Genomic DNA, 18476 nt, shown 5'->3' with positions numbered 1-18476 from the left:
ATACTGGCATGAGAATAGGCCGGAAAGCCAAAATGAAGACTGGAATCGTAAGGAACATTGGAAGAAGGCAGAGAAAAATAACTCCAGGTAAGGGGAGAATTCTGAAAACTATACGAAAAAAAAAAAAAGATGTTATATGTCCTTTATATGTTATATGTCCTTTATATGTTATATGTTATATACCAGAGCCCTAGGAGGTACTGGGTGTTGCTCTACACACAACCACATATGGGGAACACCCATGCTTTAGACAGGTTGCTCATTCTTTGGGTGGTGAATGCAAAATGGTGCTTCGTAAGCTTTACAGTATTATCCTTTGAACTCCAAAAGGGTCTTTCCAACCAAAATTTACTGAGAAATCTGAAGAATACTCCCTCAAGAAGGCAAAAGAGTCTGAATGCCCTCATTCCAGGTCTCCCTTCCCTCCCCAGTAAGGTTTTCTGCCTCCTCCTATTTGCCAGAAGATAAGAGAGATGGCCCAAGGTTGAAAAACACATAACAACTTTCTCAAATGACTTAGATTTAATCATCGGAAGCAAACTAAATGGAAACCTTACAATAGAGAAGAATTACATGTCAGTGTCTTTTGGAAAACTGAGCTGGGACAGAAAGGGACTGGGGGCTGCCCCCCAACCTGATCCCTTCTGAACAAAGACGTCCACAGTGTTCCTGGCACTCTGGCTCAGGAAAAGGGGAGACTCTGCTGGTTCTGTGCACTGAAGTAGCCTTGCCTAGCGCTCACTCCTGGCCAGCATCAGGAGCCCCGCCTTGCCGGCTCTGGTCATCGCCTTTCTTTTTGTGGCCTGAGACGATGTCATCAATTCGCAGTAGCAGAACTGCCGTCTAGAAGAAAAACCACAGATGCAAAGAGGTCAGCAGAGAAGGAAAGGACACTTTTCTTTCCTTTAGATCTATCACCTAGATCCTACTACAGAACTGCCATTTTGTCTGACATCTACCTTTTCAGTCTTTTATTCTTTTTTGAGATGCAGTTTCCCTCTTGCCACCCAGGCTAAAGTGCAGTGGCATGATCTCAGCTCACTGCAACCTCCGCTTCCTGGGTTCAAGCGATTCTACTACCTCAGCCTCCCAAGTATTTGGGATTACAGGCTCACACCACCATGCCTGGCTAATTTTGTATTTTTAGTAGAGACGGGGTTTCTCCATGTTGGTTAGGCTGGTCTTGAACTCCTGACCTCACGTGATCCACCTACTTCAGCCTCCCAAAGTGCTGTGATTATAGGCGTGAGCCACCATGTCCCACCTTTTCAGTCCTGAATGTAAAATGCAGTTCTCAGCCAGGCGCGGTGGCACACACCTGTAATCCCAGCACTTTGGGAAGCCAAGGCAGGTGGATCACAAGGTCAGGAGTTCGAGATCAGCCTGGCCAACATGGTGAAACCCTGTCTCTACTAAAAATAGAAAAAATTAGCCAGGCGTGGTGGCAGGCACCTGTAATTCCAGCTACTTGGGAGGCTGACACAGGAGATTCGCTTGAACCCGGGAGGTGGAGGCTGCAGTGGGCCAAGACCATGCCACTGCACTCCAGCCTGGGCAACAGAGCAAGACTCCATTTCAAAAAAAAAAAAAAAAAGAAAAAACAATTGCAGTTCTCCCTAAGCAAGTGATACAGCTTGTGCTATGTTATCTTGCTTTTAGTATGAGCTAAAGATAATTAGGGATTATCTTAGGTATAATACCTTGGAGGAATATTCTGCCTTCTATACGCCTCCCTTCAAGACTAGACCAGGCTGGGCATGGTGGCTCATGCCTGTAACCCCAGCACTTTGGGAGGCCAAGGTGGGCAGATCACCTGAGGTCAGGAGTTCGAGACAGCCTGGGTAACATAGTGAAACCCTATCTCTACTAAAAAATATAAAAATTAGCTGGCAGTGGTGGTGCATGCCTGTAGCCCCAGCTACTTGGGAGGCTGAGGCACAAGAATCGCTTGAACCCGGGAGGCAGAGATTGCAGTGAGCTGAGATTACACCATTGCACTCCAGCCTGGGTGACAGAGTGAGACTGCGTCTCAAAAAAAAAAAAAAAAAAAAAAAAAACGAAAAAAAAAATTTAAACAGCATGTACATATCTTAGGGTGCCTTACCTCCACTGCTGTCTTGTAAGTCTGCAGCTTCACAGCCAATGGCTCCCATATGCCCAGTTCCTTCATGTCTACCAAAGTACCTGTCTCACCATTTACACCCCAGGTCTCACAGTTCTCCTGGGTGTGCTTGGCCTGCAATTGAAGCAAGAAGTAAAGGGGAAAATAATCGTTAACAGGAAACATCAGGTAAAAAATGAAGTAAAAAATAATGGACTGGTATGGAAGGGATAGGGAAAAATGGCAATGACAGCAAACAAGTCAAAGACTAAAAGGAGAGAAAGATTTCAAGGAATAAACTATAAAGAGAATTTGGATAGCCAGATATGAACCTTCCCCTCAGGGCAAACACAGCTTTCCCTGCTCCATCAAGAGAAAAGCTTGGAGAGGAACTCACCCGAAGAGAGGTAAGTAGACGGATGGTGCTGGCCCCACAGTTCTGGATCAGGGTACGAGGGATGACCTCTAGGGCCTGGGCAACAGCCCTGTATGGCCATTGTTCCACACCAGTCATGGCCTTGGATTTTTCTGTCAAGGCATGGGCCACAGCCATCTCGGAGGCCCCACCCCCTGGCACCAGCTGAGGGTCCAGGAGAACATTGCGACACACTTGCATGGCATCCTGGAGGTTGCGTTCTACTTCCTTGGAGAAGCAAACAGACAGTATGAAGCCAAAGCTTGATGACTCATAAAAAAAAAATCAGAGGCACCAAAAGGACTTCCTAACTGCCAAAGTTAATAAACCACCAAGAAGGGCAACTAGAAAAGGTACTTGGAACCCCTGCTGGGCAGGGGAGATTATTTATCTGAGAATATGTAACTCATGACTATAATATAGGGTGGCAGGGAGTGGTAACTGCAAAGGGTTTGGGGGTATCACCCAACCATAAAGTTAGGTCTTTATCCATTATGCTAGATTAGAGCAATAACCTATCTCATCCCCTGCTAGTTATCTGGAAATAAACAGCATGTGTCTTGCTAGATAAGAGCCAAAACCTATTCCATCCCTTCCTAGCTGTATCTTTTAGGAGGTTGCATGGTGTTGTACAAACTCTCCCACTTACTAGCTATGTGCCTTTGGGAAAGTTACTTAGCCTCAACGAGGAAAAAAAAAGTAATATTTATAACTTCAACATAAAAAATAAGAAAGCAGTTGTTGCCAGGGAGGAGGAAATGAGATATCTTGTTCAAGGGGTACAGAGTCTCAGTTTTGCAAGATGAAAAAGTTCTGGAGATCTCTTGCACAAGAACGTGAATATACTTAACATTACTGAACTGTACAATTAAAATGATTAAGATGGTAAATTTTATGCTTATTACAATTTTAAAAATTTTAAATTATTTAATTTAAAAAAGGAAGCAGAAAAGGAATTTGTGGCTATAAGTCCAAATTAAATAGCTATAAATGGACCACAGAATTATTTCAGGCCCTTTGGGAAACTCTCAAAAAGTCCAGTGATCTATTTCATCTGGTCATACATCCAAGGCTGACTCACCGAGAGAATCTCTTTGCTAGCCCCCCGGAGGAGAATGGTGCAGGCCTTGGGGTCTTTGCACTCAGTGATGAATGTAAAGTATTCATCTCCAATTTTCTTGATTTCCAAGAGGCCTGCTCCTGTTCCAACATCATCTTCTCTCAGTTCCTCTGGTCGGCTGACTATCCGGGCCCCACAGGCTCTATTGGATGGAAAAGGTGGGGAGAATCAGATGATTTCAGATACTTTTACCCATTTCCCTAGTCTCTAAGGTCTGTAGTTAGGGATAAGGGCAAAAGTGGATTGCTGGAAACATCACTTAAGAGGTCTTGCCTGTCTGGTGAAAAAGATTTCCAGAGGGACAGGCACAGCGGCTCACACTTGTAATCCCAGTACTTTGGGAGGCCGGGCAGGAGGACTGCTTGAGCCCAGAAATTTGAGACCAGCCTGGGTAACGTAACAAGACTGTCTCTACAAAAAATAAAAAACTAGCTGGGCATAGTGATGCATACCTGTAGCTGCAGCTACTCAGGAGGGTGAGGTGGGGGATCCCTTGAAAACATGATACCAAGGATGCAGTGAGCTGTGACCATGCCATTGCACTCCAGCCTACATAACAGGGTGGGACCCTATCTTAAAAAAAAAAAAAAAAAAACCCAAAAAACAAACAAAAAAAACCACTGAAGCTGTCATTGCGTTACAGCAGCATTGCAGTTATGCCAGCAGCTGTGAAAACCCTGTGCTTTTTGAGAAATATACCTATTAATCTCATTGAAAATGCAGCTTTTATGTAGGTAAGAACAGCATACCTATATATGCTAATATGATTTGAGAAAACATGAAATCATTATGACACCTCATCAAAAAAGGAAGGTCAAAGATCTAAAGCTGGAGAATTTAATGCCAGCAAAGGATGGTTTGATAATTTTAGAAAGAGGTTTGTTTGGCTTTTAAAATGTCAAGATAACAGGAAATAGCTTCTGCTGACCAAGAAACAGCAGATATGTTCCCAGGGGCTTGGTGGCTCATGCCTGTAATCCCAACACTTTGGAAGGCCAAGCAAGGCGGGTGGATCGCTTGAGGTCAGGAGTTCGAGACCAGCCTGGTGAAACTTGTCTCTACTAAAAATACAAGAAAAAATTAGCCAGGTGTTGTGGCACACGCCTGTACTCCCAGCTACTTGGGAGGCTGTGGCAGGAGAATCGCTTGAACCTACGAAGCAGAAGTTGTGGTGAGCAAGATCGTGCCACTGAACTCCAGCCTGGGTGACTGTGAGACTTTGTCTCAAAAAAAAAAGAGAAATCATTGAGGAGAAATGGTATCTGCCTAAATACAATTTTAATGTATATGAAAGTGACCTAATCAGGAAGATTATGCCACAAATGACATTTATTAGTAAGAAAGAAAAGGGAGCACCAGGATTTTGTGCAAAGAAGTTAGCCTGTCCCTTGGAGGGTCAAGTTTATGTCTTGTGGTTGTACAACCAGGCCTGGACAATAAGAACACTTTTTCTGGATTGCTTCCATCCATGCTTTGTCCTTTAAGTCAGGAAGTACTTTTCCACAAAGGGACTACTTTTGAAAGTGCTTCTGATATTGGGCAATGCCCATGGATACCCAGAGACACATAAGTTCAACACTGAAGACATTCAAATACTCTAGACCAGACAGTCAGAGAAAGGCTTATTACACATGGTACTTCATGTAAAGAACCGTTGGCTGGGCATGGTGGCTCATGCCTTTAATCCCAGCACTTTGGGAGGCTCAGGTGGGCAGATCACGAGGTCAAGAGATCGAGACCATCCTGGCCAACATGGTGAAAACCCATCTCTACTAAAAATACAAAAATTAGCTGGGCATGGTGGTGTGCACCTGTAGTCTCAGCTACTCCAGAGGCTGAGGCAGGAGAATTGCTTGAACCCAGGAGGCAGAGGTTACAGTGAGCCAAGATCACACCACTGCACTCCAGCCTGGCGACAGAACAAGACTCTGTCTCAAAAAAATAAAAAATAAAAAATAAAGTCAACATTATGAAAGAGAGCCCCAACAAAGAGAATATGATGAAAATATGAAAGGATTATACTACTGAAGATACCAGTTGTTATAGAAAAAGCCTTATGAAAGCCATCAAGCCCAAAACAGAAGATTTCTGCAGGAAGAAACTGTGTCCAGATGTTGTACATGACTTTGTAGGATTTATGACAGAGCCAATCAAGGAAATCATGAAAGAGACTGGATGTGGCTAAAAAAATTGGTGTGGTGGTGGTGAACAGTTTCAAGATATGAATCTTGGAAAAATTAAAGAGCTAACAGACAATACACCAGAGGAATTAACAGAAGATGACAAGCCAGGTGCGGTGGCTCACACCTGTAATCCGAGCACTTTGGGAGGCTGAGGCGGGCAGATCACCTGACGCTGGGAGTTCGAGACCAGCCTGACCAACATGGAGAAACCCCGTTTCTACTAAAAATACGAAATTAGCTGGGCATGGTGGCTCATGCCTGTAATCCCAGCTACTCGGGAGGCTGAGGCAGGAGAATCGTTTGAATCTGGGAGGCAAGAGGTTGTGGTGAGCTGACATTGTGCCATTGCACTCCAGCGTGGGCGACAGAGCGAAACTCCGTCTCAAAAACAAAAACAACCAAACAGAAGAAGACTTGATGGACACGACTGCTTCCAAACCAGTGCCAGACGATGAGGAAGAGGACGTAGAAGAAGCAGTGCCAGAAAACAAACTGACATCAGACAATCTGGCAGAAGGCTTCTGATTATTCAAGACTGCTTTTGACTTCTTTTACAATATGGACCCTTCTATGATAGAGGCACTGAAACTAAAACAGTGGAAGAGCAACCGGTACTATACAGAAATATTTTTAGAGAAATGAAAAAGCAAAAGTCAGACAAATTACGATGTATTTTCATTGAGCTACACCGAGTGTGCCTCCTGCCCATCCTGCCTCCCCTTCCACCACTCTTCTGCCTCTGACACCCAAGACAGAAAGACCAGCCCCTATTCTTCCTCCACAGCCTATTCAACATGAAGACGATGATGACCTTTATGATGATCTACTTCCACTTAAGGCATAGTAAATGTGTTATCTCTTCCTTATGATTTTCTTTTTTTGGAGACGGTGTTTCACTCTTGTCACCTAGGCTGGAGTGCAATGGCACCATCTTGGCTCACTGCAACCTCCGCCTCCTTGGTTCAAGCGATTCTCCTGCCTCAGCCTCCTGAGTAGCTGGGATTACAGGCATGCACCACCACACTCAGCTAATTTTTGTATTATTATTAGAGATGGGGTTTCACCATGTTGGTCAGGTTGGTCTCGGACTCCTGACCTCAGGTGATCCACCTGCCTTGGCCTCCCGAAGTGCTGGGATTATAGGCATGAGCCTGTAATAAAAAAATAACATTTTATTTTCTCTAGCTTACTTTATTGAAGTGAATACAGTATATAACACATATGATGTACAAAATATGTGAGTTAATTGTGTTATTGGTAACGGTTCAGGTCAACAGTCAGCTATTAGGAGTGGGAGAGTTAAAAAATTATACATGGATTTTCAACTCCTTAGGGGCTGATTCCCCTAACCCCCAAGTTGTTCAAGGGTCAAGTGTACACCTAAGGCAACTAGTCATCACTACTATAACCAGATATGGTTGAATTAAAAATATACTATGTGGTTACTAAAATTTGGACAAATTAGTTCTCATGCATATCTAACATGTACATATTTCAACTAGAGAATTAGAATGTGCAAAAAAGAAAGAAAAAATTAACATGTCTATACTATATAATGGTAATTTCTAGATACAACCCATCCTGTACAGCCCAGTTGAGTCTCCAGGCCAATAATAGGACTGTACCAAAGATGCAAACGTCAAGCAAGGAGGAAGGCGAATAAGCATGTAAGTATAGTCGGCCCTCTATATCCGCAGGTCCCGCATCCAGATTCCACCAACCAAGCATCGATAATATGGCAGGGGGGTGGGGTGGGGGGACGGACAATAATACAACGGCAAAAATAATATAAATTTTAAAGACAATACAGTATAGCAACTATTTATATAGCATTTACATTATGTTAGGCATTATAAGCAATCTAAAGGTGATTTAAAGTGTAAAGAAGGATGCGTATAGGTTATACACAAATACCATGCCATTTTATACAAGGATTAAGCATTCACAAACTTTAGTATTCAAGGGGGGATCCCAGAACCAATGCCCCATGGATATCAAGGGATGACTGCATACGTCTGACCCAAGTTTAATGAATATAGGACTAATTGCTTATTTGGCACTCCCTCCAACTCATGGGCATGTGAAGTCAACTATGTGTATGCATGTTAATACCCTTTGGGGTATAAAGGTATAAAAGATGATTTGGATCTGTGATATATTATGTTGGGGTACATTTGTCAGCTTTTTAATAAATTAGTATTAAAAACGAATGAACTTTGCTGGGCATGGTGGTGCATGCCAATAGTTCCAGGTACTGGGAAGGCTGATAACAGGATGACTGTTTGAGCCCAGGAGTTTGAGACAGGCCTAGCTAATACAGCAAGACCTCGTCTATTAAAAAGAATGGTCTCTGAGCACAGACATCAGTGCAAAAGTAGTGAATGCAATCTAGAGTTGCATAAACAGCAGCTAAGGATGTAGTTGAGGAAACTGATGGTTCTGCTATAATCCAGGCCACTTAAAACAGGCTATTCTGGAAATGTTCATTCAAAAATCATCATAATGACATTAAAAAAAAACCTCTTTGATAGGCAGTTATTTAGAAATGTAATGGACACCCACCAAGGTAGCAATTACAGATGTCTAAGCACGAGCTGCTCACTAATGGTTAGGGGCAGCACAGATGAGACTCATGCAGTAAATAACCATTGGACTAGAGGACTTCTGAAGAGGGCAGGCAGCTAAGCCAAGGTTATTTCCACCTGTTACTGTATCCTTTATTAAACCTTTTCAGGTAATGATGACTATGTTATACAACTACAAAAAGGAAACACACGGGAAGAAAAGTCTTATTTTTACCTGGCCTACTCACCTAGCGATGCGATTATTGTCTGTCTTCCGGACTCTGCGGATGGCTGTGATATTGGCCCGCATGAGGTAGTGCTGAGCTAAATCTACAAATCCAAGAGTACAGATGTCAAACTGGGTTCTGAACTGGTTTTATAATCAAAGTACTCTAACCATCATGCTATTACGCCTCTGCCAAACATGAGGGGAAAAAACAAATCACCCACCCTCATCTACCTCAAAGGTAGGCTGGAAAAATTAACAAGTCCCACCTGAGATGCCCTTTTCGGTGATGACCACATCGGGTTTCAGTTGGATAATGTCCTCACAGAGCTGCTGGATGTACTCTTCTTCCATTTGGAGAATTCGGGTGAAGTCTTCCTCTCGTGTAATCTCAATGTCAGTCTATGTGGTAAAGGAAAGACACGATTTTAAAATCCCTGGACTGGTGAAGCTCTAAGGGTCCTACTATACTCCCTCCACCCACGTCTCCCACGTATCTCAGACTCAGAATTATGTTAAAGCCATGACCTCAATACCTCTGTAAGCCAATTTAGCTCTAGTTATATCATTATAAAACAACCAGAACTGAAAGTCACACAGCAATTAGTGTTGAGTCTGGCCTTTCTACTCTGACCACCCAGTCCAATCCTACATCTGTCCTGGCAATGTGCATGAAAATTCCAGGCCTTAATTCTTCCCACTAACTGATTCTTGTTCTTTCCAAATGTGATGGAGCCTTGTGAGCCTCCTGCACCCTAGATTTTTTTTTTTTTTTTTTTGAGACAGGTCTTACTGTTGCTCAGGCTGGAGTTCAGTGGTGTGATAACAGCTCCCTGCACCCTTGACCTTCTGGGTTCAAGAATCCTCTTGCTTCAGCCTCCTTAGTGGTGGGGACTACAGGCATGTGCCACCACGCCCAGTTAATTTTTTTAAATAAAGACAGTATTCGCCATGTTGCCTAGGCTGGTCTTGAACTCTTGGGCTCAAGCCATCCACCCACCTTAGCCTCCCAAAGTGCTAGGATTATAAGTGTGAGCCACTGCATCCAGCTGAAATTCTCCTTTAGTACTTCAAAGCTGAATTAACTCCTACCTTATGTTCCCCTGGTACATTAGGAAAGGTCGCATGATAGTATAAAACAAGCCAAACATGACCAGGTTCAAATCTTGATTTTGGCCAATACCAGCTGTATTCCTTGAGCAATTAACCTAACTTGTCTGAGCTTCAGATCCCTCATCTATAAAATGGAATCAATACCAACTAAAGGACTGTTCTAAGAGTCAGTGTACACTATGCACCCAGAAGGCATGCAGTAAACATACCTTTTATTTCTGTTGTTCATATTTGTAGTCAGATTCTTGCATCTACTTTAAGGAACAAGGCCAAGAACCTTACCTGGCTTTCTCCTTTCTTGTATTCCAGAGAAGAATCCAAAAGCACAATGCGAGGGTTCTTGATATAGCGCCGCATGCGTGGATGGGTCACATCCTTGTTAATCATGACTCCACGCAAGACACAGGAGTCTTCAATGATGCCCCCAGGTATCTGAACAAAAGACAACTGCACTTTATAATCCACAATCAAGAGACAATTTCTTAATTTCCTTCCCAGATGTTCATCTTTCCCAAATAGCCACTGTTTCAGGTTTCTAAAGTTCCTTTCTTTGATGAAGTTCAAAAATATGGTTGGAATCACGTTTTTTCCCCACTAGGAAATACACCAATTTTAGACCATGACACTCAACTTGAAGGTCAGCTGAGACCCACAGAAATTCAATGACTTGACAAAAGACTTAGAGGGGCTTATGAGTCAGGCACAATGGCTCACACCTAAAATCCCAGCTACTCAAGAGGCTCAGGCAGGAGGATCCCTCGAGGCTGGGAGTTCGAGACCAGCCTGGGCAACACATTGAGACCCAATTGCTATTTAAATAAATAAGGGCTTAGGTCTCTCCAATTAAAAAAAAAAAAAAAAAAAAGCTGCCAGAGAATTTTAGGCTTGGGGCTCCATCTACTGGCCACAAGCTATACTACTAAACTTTTTGATCTTAATGAAACTTAGTAGAGGAGAGAAAGCTTTCTGGGGCTTACCATTATAATAGTACTATATAATAGAGCCCTTGTTAAGCTTATATCCTGATCAAATGACTGATGTATGCAAATACACAAACATGGAGACACCAATAAGCCTGTCCCTTGTCCTTATAAACCTTGTGTAGGGATAGCAGTGAAGGTAACAACAAAATTATTTCAGGATGGTAGCCTCTTTAGGTTTTTGTTTCCAGGCAGCAAGTATAGTTCTTTCCCGTTTTTTTTTTTTTTTTTGAGACAGAGTCTTGCTCTGTTGCCCAGGCTAGAGTGCAGTGGCGCAATCTCAGCTCACTGCAAGCTCCGCCTCCTAGGTTCACGCCATTCTCCTGCCTCAGCCTCCAGAGTAGCTGGGACTACAGGCTCCCACTACCACGTCTGGCTGATTTTTTGTATTTTTTTTTTTTTTTTAGTAGAGATGGGGTTTCACTGTGTTAGCCAGGATGGTCTCGATCTCCTAACCGCATGATCCACCCACCTCAGTCTCCCAAAGTGCTGGGATTACAGGCGTGAGCCACCGCGCCCGGCCAATTCTTCCCAGTTCTAATTAAAGGTACCTTGTTCTGGCCAGGTGCAGTGGGTCACCCTGTAATCCCAGCACTTTGAGAGGCCAACATGGGCGGATCACCTCAGGTCAGGAGTTCAAGACCATCCTGGCTAACACAGTGAAACCCCGTCTCTGCTTAAAATACAGAAAGAAATTAGCTGGGTGTGGTGGCGGGCATCTGTAATCCCAGCTATTTTAAAGGCTGAGGCAGGAGAATAACTTGAACCTGGGAGGTGGAGGCTACAGTGAGCTGAGATTGCACCACTGCATTCTAGCCTCTGGGCGACAGAGCAAGACTCCATATCAAACAAACAAACATACCTAGCCCTGATTTAAAACTATTTCATTCAAGTAGGGTGCGATGGCTTATGCCTGTAATCCCAGCACTTTGGGAGCCTGAGGTGGGAGGATCACCTGAGGCCAGGAGTTCAAGACCAGCCTGGGCAACATGAGACCCTCATCTCCACAAAAAGAAAAAAAAAAATAGCTGGGCACAGTGGCATGTGCCTGTAGTCCTAGAAAATCAGTGGATTTGCTTGAGGCCAGGAGTTTGAGGCTGCAGTGGGCTATGACTGTGCCACTGTACTCCAGCCTGGGCAACAGGGTGAGACTCTGTCTCAAAAACAAAACAACACTAAAAACGAACTATTTCCTCACAAGTGAGATGACTCATGCTAAGATATAATTTGACCCAATGTATACACTGTGAAAGTTTACCTTTTCCACTTTTGCGTATTTTTTTATGTCAATCTCTTTCCGACCATTCTCCTCAAACTGTACCGTCTTGACAGCATCCAGGGCAATGTTGCAAGCCAAAGATGACCATCGACTGATGGCTTTGGTAGTAATGGAGCTGTTGATGATGTTCAGCATCATATCACTGTCATTGATGTCGACTGGGATACTAGAGAAAGAAAACCAGACGATATGTGAAGAAGGCATGTTAGATATGTAGAGATGTGCCTCATCTATACCGCAGTGACTATAATAATGGACCAAGAGGCAGAACACGGGGACTTTCTTTTTTTTTTTTATTTTTTTATTTTTTTTTTATTTTTTTTTGAGACGGAGTCTCGCTCTGTCGCCCAGGCTGGAGTGCAGTGGCCGGATCTCAGCTCACTGCAAGCTCCGCCTCCCGGGTTCGGGCCATTCTCCTGTCTCAGCCTCCTGAGTAGCTGGGACTACAGGCGCCCGCCACCTCGCCCGGCTAGTTTTTTTTGTATTTTTTTAGTAGAGACGGGGTTTCACCGTGTTAGCCAGGATGGTCTCGATCTCCTGACCTAGTGATCCGCCCGTCTCGGCCTCCCAAAGTGCTGGGATTACAGGCTTGAGCCACCGTGCCCGGCCGGGACTTGTTCTTTTGGAGGAAACAAAAAGGACATTAGGAGGTAACCTTTATCCATTCCTCTGCCTTTCAGCAAGATTACAACTCATCTGTAGAAGTGCCTTAATTCCCTGAGCAACCCTTTACACTTACATACAAAGATTATAGTAAAATAATTTGTTCCTTATTTTCTGCTTCAACCAAGTAAACTTTTCAACTTTTACAACTCAGATCAAGACACTTTTTTTCTATGAAACTCTATCCTGTAACTAGCTAACTTTAAGAGTTTCATCAATCATTCATTTTGAACAGCAAATTTTATTTTTTAACTCATGGTGTGCCACAGTGGTCAAAGATGACCACCAACTGGTCATCTTTGTGTTTTTATGTTACTGTAAACACATTTTCTGTATTTTCCATTTTTATATTAATTTCAGTCTCTCCTCACAAGATACTTTCACATAATGCTAAAATATCTTTTTTGGCCGTGCACAGTGGCTCACACTTGTAATCTCAGCACTCTGGGAGGCCAAGGCAGGCAGATCGCTTGAGGTCAGGAATTCGAGACCAGTCTGGCCAATATGGTGAAACCCCAGCTCTATTAAAAATACAAAAATTAGCCAGGAGTGGTGGCCTGTGCCTGTTGTCCCAGTTACTCTGGAGGCAGAGGTTACAGTGACCTGAGATCGTGTTACTGCACTACAGCCTGGGCGACAGAGATTCCGTCTCAAAAAAAAAAAACAACACCAAAATAAACCAAATTCCTCTTTTAACAGTGAAAGGCACATAATATACCAATTATTAAATGGTTGAATTATGGACTTTTGGGAAGAAGAAATGACTCCAAAAGTAGTATCTAAGATAAAGGGGGCTGGGTGCCATGCTTCACACCTATAATCTCAACACTTTGGAAGACTGAGGAGAGCTTGAGGCCAGGAGTTCAAAATCAACCTGGGCAACATAGTAAACCTTATCTCTATGAAAAATAAAAAAAATTAGCAGGGCGTGATGGACACATCTGTAGTCCTAGCTACTTGGGAGGCTGGGGCAGGACTGTTTAAGGCCAGGAGCCGGAGGCTGCAGTAAGCTGTGATTGCACCACTGCACTCCAGCTTAGGCAACAGAGTGAGACCATATCTCTAAAAAATAAATTTTTGGGGAGGCCGAGGTGGGTGGATCACCTGAGGTCAGGAGTTTGAGACCAGACTGACGAATATGGTGAAACCCCATCTCTACTAAAAATACCAAAATTAGCTACGTATGGTGGTATGCACCTGTAGTCCCAGCTACTTGGGAGGCTGAGACAGGAGAACTGCTTGAACCCAGGAGGCAGAGGCTGCAGTGAGCCAACATCGTGCCACTGCACTCCAGCCTGGGCAACAGAGCAAGACCCCCCACTCCCCCCCAAAAAATGTTTTTACATAAGACTAAAGTGTTCTAGGTAGGCAGTTATTACTTGATTAAAAAATATATATTTTGGGCCAGGCACGGTGGCTCATGCCTGTAATCTCAGCACTTTGGGAGGCCAAGGCAGGCAGTGGGCAGATCACCTGAGGTCAGGAGTTTGAGACCAGCCTGACCAACTTGGAGAAAAACCCCATCTCTACTAAAATTACAACACTAGCCAGGCCTAGTGGCACATGCCTATAATCCCAGCTACTCAAGAGGCTGAGGCAGGAAAATTGCTTGAAGCCAGAAGGCAGAAGTTGAGGTGAGCCGAGATCCAGCCACTGCATTCTGGCCTGGGCAACAAGAGTGAAACTCCATCTCAAAAAAAAAAAAAGCTAAGGGTGCAGCTCCACACAATAAAATCTCTAGGTACCTCTACATTCTCACAGAGCTTACTGCATAAAAATAATTAAACACTTCATTCCTTAAGTGTGCCAGACAAAGATATTAGTATACAACTTGTTTAAGAGCAGGCAGTATATGGCTGGGCGCGGTGGCTCACGCCTGTAATCCCAGCACTTTGGGAGGTCAAGACAGGTGGATCACCTGAGGTCGGGAGTTCGAGACCAGCCTGACCAGCATGGAGAAACCCCGTCTCTACCAGAAATACAAAATTAGCTGGACGTGGAGGTGCATGCCTGTAATCCCAGCTACTTAAGAGGCTGAGACAGGAGAATCGCTTGAACCCGGGAGGCGGAAGTTGCGGTGAGCCGAGATCGCGCCATTGCACTCCAGACTAGGTAACAAGAGCAAAAACTCCATCTTAGGAAAAAAAAAAAAAAAAAGCGCAGACAGTATAATATAAACCTCACCAAATTACTAAATACTTATGCATCTAGTGACTCAACCATATGAGTAGAACATTTAAATAAAGAAAAGAAAAAAACAAACAAACTATTTCCAGTCAGGCATGAAAAAAAGAATACATTATCGATTTTTATTTTTTTTTGAGACAGAGTTTTGCTGTTTGCCCAGGCTGGAGTGCAATGGCATGATCTTGGCTCACCACAACCTCCGCCTCCCGGGTTCAAGTGATTCTCCTGCTTCAGCCTCCTGAGTAGCTGGGATTACAGGCGCATGCAACCACGCCTGGCTAATTTTTGCATTTTTAGTAGAAATGAGGTTTCACCATGTTGGCCAGGCTGGTCTCGAAATCCTGACCTCAGGTGATCCACCCACCTTGGTCTCCCAAAGTGCTAAGATTACAGGCATGAGCCACCGCGCCCAGTCCAGGTCTTACTTTTTATTTTCTTGAGACAGTCTCACTCTGTCGCCTGGGCTGGAGTGCAGTGGCACAATCTCAGCTCACTGCAACCTCCTGGGTCCAAGCAATTCTCCTGCCTTAGCCTCCTGAGTAGCTGGGATTACAGGCACCTACCACTATGTCCAGCTAATTTTCTCCACTTTTAGTAGAGACGAAGTTTCACCATGTTGGCCAGGTTGGTCTCTAACTCCTGACCTCGTGATCCGCCCACCTTGGCCAAAGTGCTGGGATTACAGACAGGCACGAGCCACCGGGCCCTGCCAAGTTTTACTTTTTAAACAAAAACGTTTATTCAAGACCTGCTCTACATGACTCCACACGATGTTAAACCTTAACTAAAATTCCCTGAAGCTAGAGGTAATATATGCTTTTTTTTTTCTTCTGAGACAGAGTTTCACTATTATTGCCTAGGCTGGAGTGCAATGGAGAGATCTTGGCTCACTGCAACCTCCGCCTCCTGGGTTCAAGCAATTTTCCTGCCTCATCCTCCCGAATAGCTGGGATTACAGGTGTGCGCCACCCATACCCGGCTAATTTTTTTTTTTTTTGAGACAGAGTCTTGCTCTGTTACCAGGCTGGAGTACAATGGGGTTCTCTCAGCTCACTGCAACCTCTGATTCCTGGGTTCTGGAGATTCTCCTGCCTCAGCCTCCCGAGTAGCTGGGACTACAGACATGTGCTACCATGCCCAACTAATTTTTTGTATTTTTAGTACAGATAAGGTTTCACCATGTTGGCCAGGAAGGTTTCGATCTCCTGACCTCATGATCCACCCACGTAGGCCTCCCAAAGTGCTGGGATGACAGGCATGAGCCACCAATTCTGGCCAGTATCATATTTGATACTACCTATTTCTTGCCCCCAAGATACCTGATTTTCTTTAGGGTGCTGATCATATCATCCAATGCCTTGCGGTAAGCACTGATCACCACTGTTGGGTGCATCTGCTGCTCCAGGAAGTGCTCAGCTACAGATAGCATTTCCCCTGCTGAAAAAGATATAAGCACCACAGTAATATTTAAAAGTATCTGGATAACAAGGCAAGTAACTTCATTATTCTTCCAAAAAATACTCTCCTAAATCAGACTCTCCCAAAAGATATGACATTTGGCCATTCATACTATTCCAAATTTTACACTTTGTGTAAGACAGGGCAATTCATACAGAAAACATCCTTGCTGTCCATTTTTTAAAAGACCAGGCTGGGCATGGTGGCTTATACCTGTAATCCCAGAAATTCAAGATCAGCCTGGGCAACATAGTGAGACCCTGTCTTTACAAAAAAAATTAAAATTTAGCTTAGTGTGGTTGTACGAGCCTGCGGTCCCAGCTACTCAGGAGGCTGAAGTTAAGAGAACCACTTGAGCTTGGGAGGTTGACAGTGCAATAAGCCTTGACTGCACCACTGCACTGGGTGACAGAGTGAGACCCTGTCTCAACAAATAAAATGATGAAAGAATGATTCCAGGGCTTACTTACTCTCTTGATCTTTTTAGTTTTTTTTTTTTGAGGAGTCTCGCTCTGTCACCCTGGCCGGAGTGCGGTGGCGCAGTCTCTGCACACTGCAACCTCTGCCTCCCAGGTTCAAGCGATTTTCCCGCCTTAGCCTCCCAAGTAGCTGGGATTACAGGCATGCACCACCACACCCAGCTAACTTTTGTACTTTTAGTAGAGATGGGTTTTACTATGTTGGTTGGCCAGGCTGGTCTCGAACCAGGTGATCTGTCTGCCTTGGTCTCCCAAAGTGCTGGGATTACAGGCGTGAGCTACTGCACCTGGCCTTCTCTTGATCTTTCTAAAAAAAAATTTCCCTAAAGGCAATAAAATAAAGAAAAATGCACAAAAGAAAAACTGACTTGTTTATTAGTACCTTAATACCTTAGGATCTAGTCAAACTGCTGGAACTAAAAACAAAACACACAAAAACTTACATTTGAAAGAATATTCAGGGTTGGATGCGGTGGCTCACACCTGTAATCCCAGCACTTTGGGAGGCTAGGGTGAGTGGATCACTTGAGCCCTGAAGTTTTTAGGCCAGCCTGAGCAACATAGCAAAACCCTGTCTCTACAAAAAAAATTCAATTAGCCAGGTATGGTGGCATTTGCCTGTAGCTACTTGGGAAGCTGGGTTGGGAAGCTCATTGAGCCTAGAAGGTCAAGGCTGCAGTGAGCCGTGATCACGCTACTGCACTCCAGCCTGGGCAATAGAGCAAGATTTTGTTTCAAAAAAAGAAAAAGTTAAAATTTAAAAATGTGCACAATTAAGGCTGGGTGTGGTGGCTGACGTCTGTAATCCTAGCACTTTGGGAGGCCAAGGCAGATGGACTACCTGAGGTCAGGAGTTTGTGACCAGCCTGGCCAACATGGTGAAACCCTGTCTCTACTAAAAATACAAAAATTAGCCGGGCATGATGGCAAGTGCCTGTATTCCCAGCTACTTGGGAGGCTGAGGCAGGAGAATCGCATGAACCAGGGAGGTGGAGGCTGCAGTGAGCCAAGATTATGACATTGCACTCCAGCCTAGGTGACAGAGTGAGACTCCATCTCAAAAAAAAAAGAAAAAAAGGCCGGGCGCGGTGGCTCAAGCCTGTAATCCCAGCACTTTGGGAGGCCGAGACGGGTGGATCACGAGGTCAGGAGATCGAGATCATCCTGGCTAACACGGTGAAACCCCGTCTCCACTAAAAAATACAAAAAACTAGCCGGGCGAAGTGGCGGGCGCCTGTAGTCCCAGCTACTCGGGAGGCTGAGGCGGGAGAATGGCGTGAACCTGGGAGGCGGAGCTTGCAGTGAGCTGAGATCCGGCCACGGCACTCCAGCCTGGGCGACAGAGCGAGACTCCATCTCAAAAAAAAAAAAAAAAAAAAAAGAAAATGTATACAATTCACCCACTGGATGAGGGATTATTGGTAAAACATCTCCTTCTTTTAAAATTTGTCTTTACCCAGGACTTTGGGGAAGCCGAGGCAGGCATATTGCTTGAGGCCAGGAGTTTTGAGACCAGCCTGGACAACATGGTGAAACTGTCTCTACCAAAAATACAAATATTAGCCAGGTGTGTTGGCGGGTGTCTGTAATCCCAGTTAGTTGGGAGGTTGAGGCATAAGAATTGCTTGAATCTGGGAGGCAGAGGTTGCAGTGAGTGGAGGCTGTGCCCAGGCACCCCAGCCTGGGTGACAGAGTGAGACTCTGTCTC

The 18476-nt window shown here is 44.3% G+C and overlaps 1 protein-coding gene across 6 annotated transcripts in view; it reads right to left on the bottom strand.

Annotated features, from left to right (window-relative positions):
- Positions 1 to 503: 503 nt before the first annotated feature.
- Positions 504 to 18476, bottom strand: part of CCT3 (chaperonin containing TCP1 subunit 3) — a 28150-nt gene continuing 10177 nt past the window's right edge. For 5 of the 6 annotated variants that reach the window (XM_077943852.1, XM_077943847.1, XM_077943857.1 and 2 more), the window contains 9 exons: positions 16151 to 16268; positions 11961 to 12147; positions 10005 to 10154; positions 8879 to 9011; positions 8632 to 8713; positions 3598 to 3778; positions 2499 to 2744; positions 2105 to 2236; positions 504 to 843 (listed from right to left, as the gene is read on the bottom strand). In XM_077943852.1, coding sequence (XP_077799978.1) covers positions 739 to 843; positions 2105 to 2236; positions 2499 to 2744; positions 3598 to 3778; positions 8632 to 8713; positions 8879 to 9011; positions 10005 to 10154; positions 11961 to 12147; positions 16151 to 16268 — 1334 coding nt within the window. In that variant the 3' untranslated portion in view covers positions 504 to 738. Of the gene's footprint in view, positions 844 to 2104; positions 2237 to 2498; positions 2745 to 3593; positions 3779 to 8631; positions 8714 to 8878; positions 9012 to 10004; positions 10155 to 11960; positions 12148 to 16150; positions 16269 to 18476 lie in introns of all 6 variants that reach the window. The other variant, XR_013397321.1, reaches the window with a different exon arrangement.

Source organism: Macaca mulatta, chromosome 1 (assembly GCF_049350105.2).
Source record: "Macaca mulatta isolate MMU2019108-1 chromosome 1, T2T-MMU8v2.0, whole genome shotgun sequence".
In the NCBI taxonomy this organism is placed as follows: domain Eukaryota; kingdom Metazoa; phylum Chordata; class Mammalia; order Primates; family Cercopithecidae; genus Macaca; species Macaca mulatta.
This window is presented reverse-complemented; position numbering and strand designations above follow the sequence as displayed.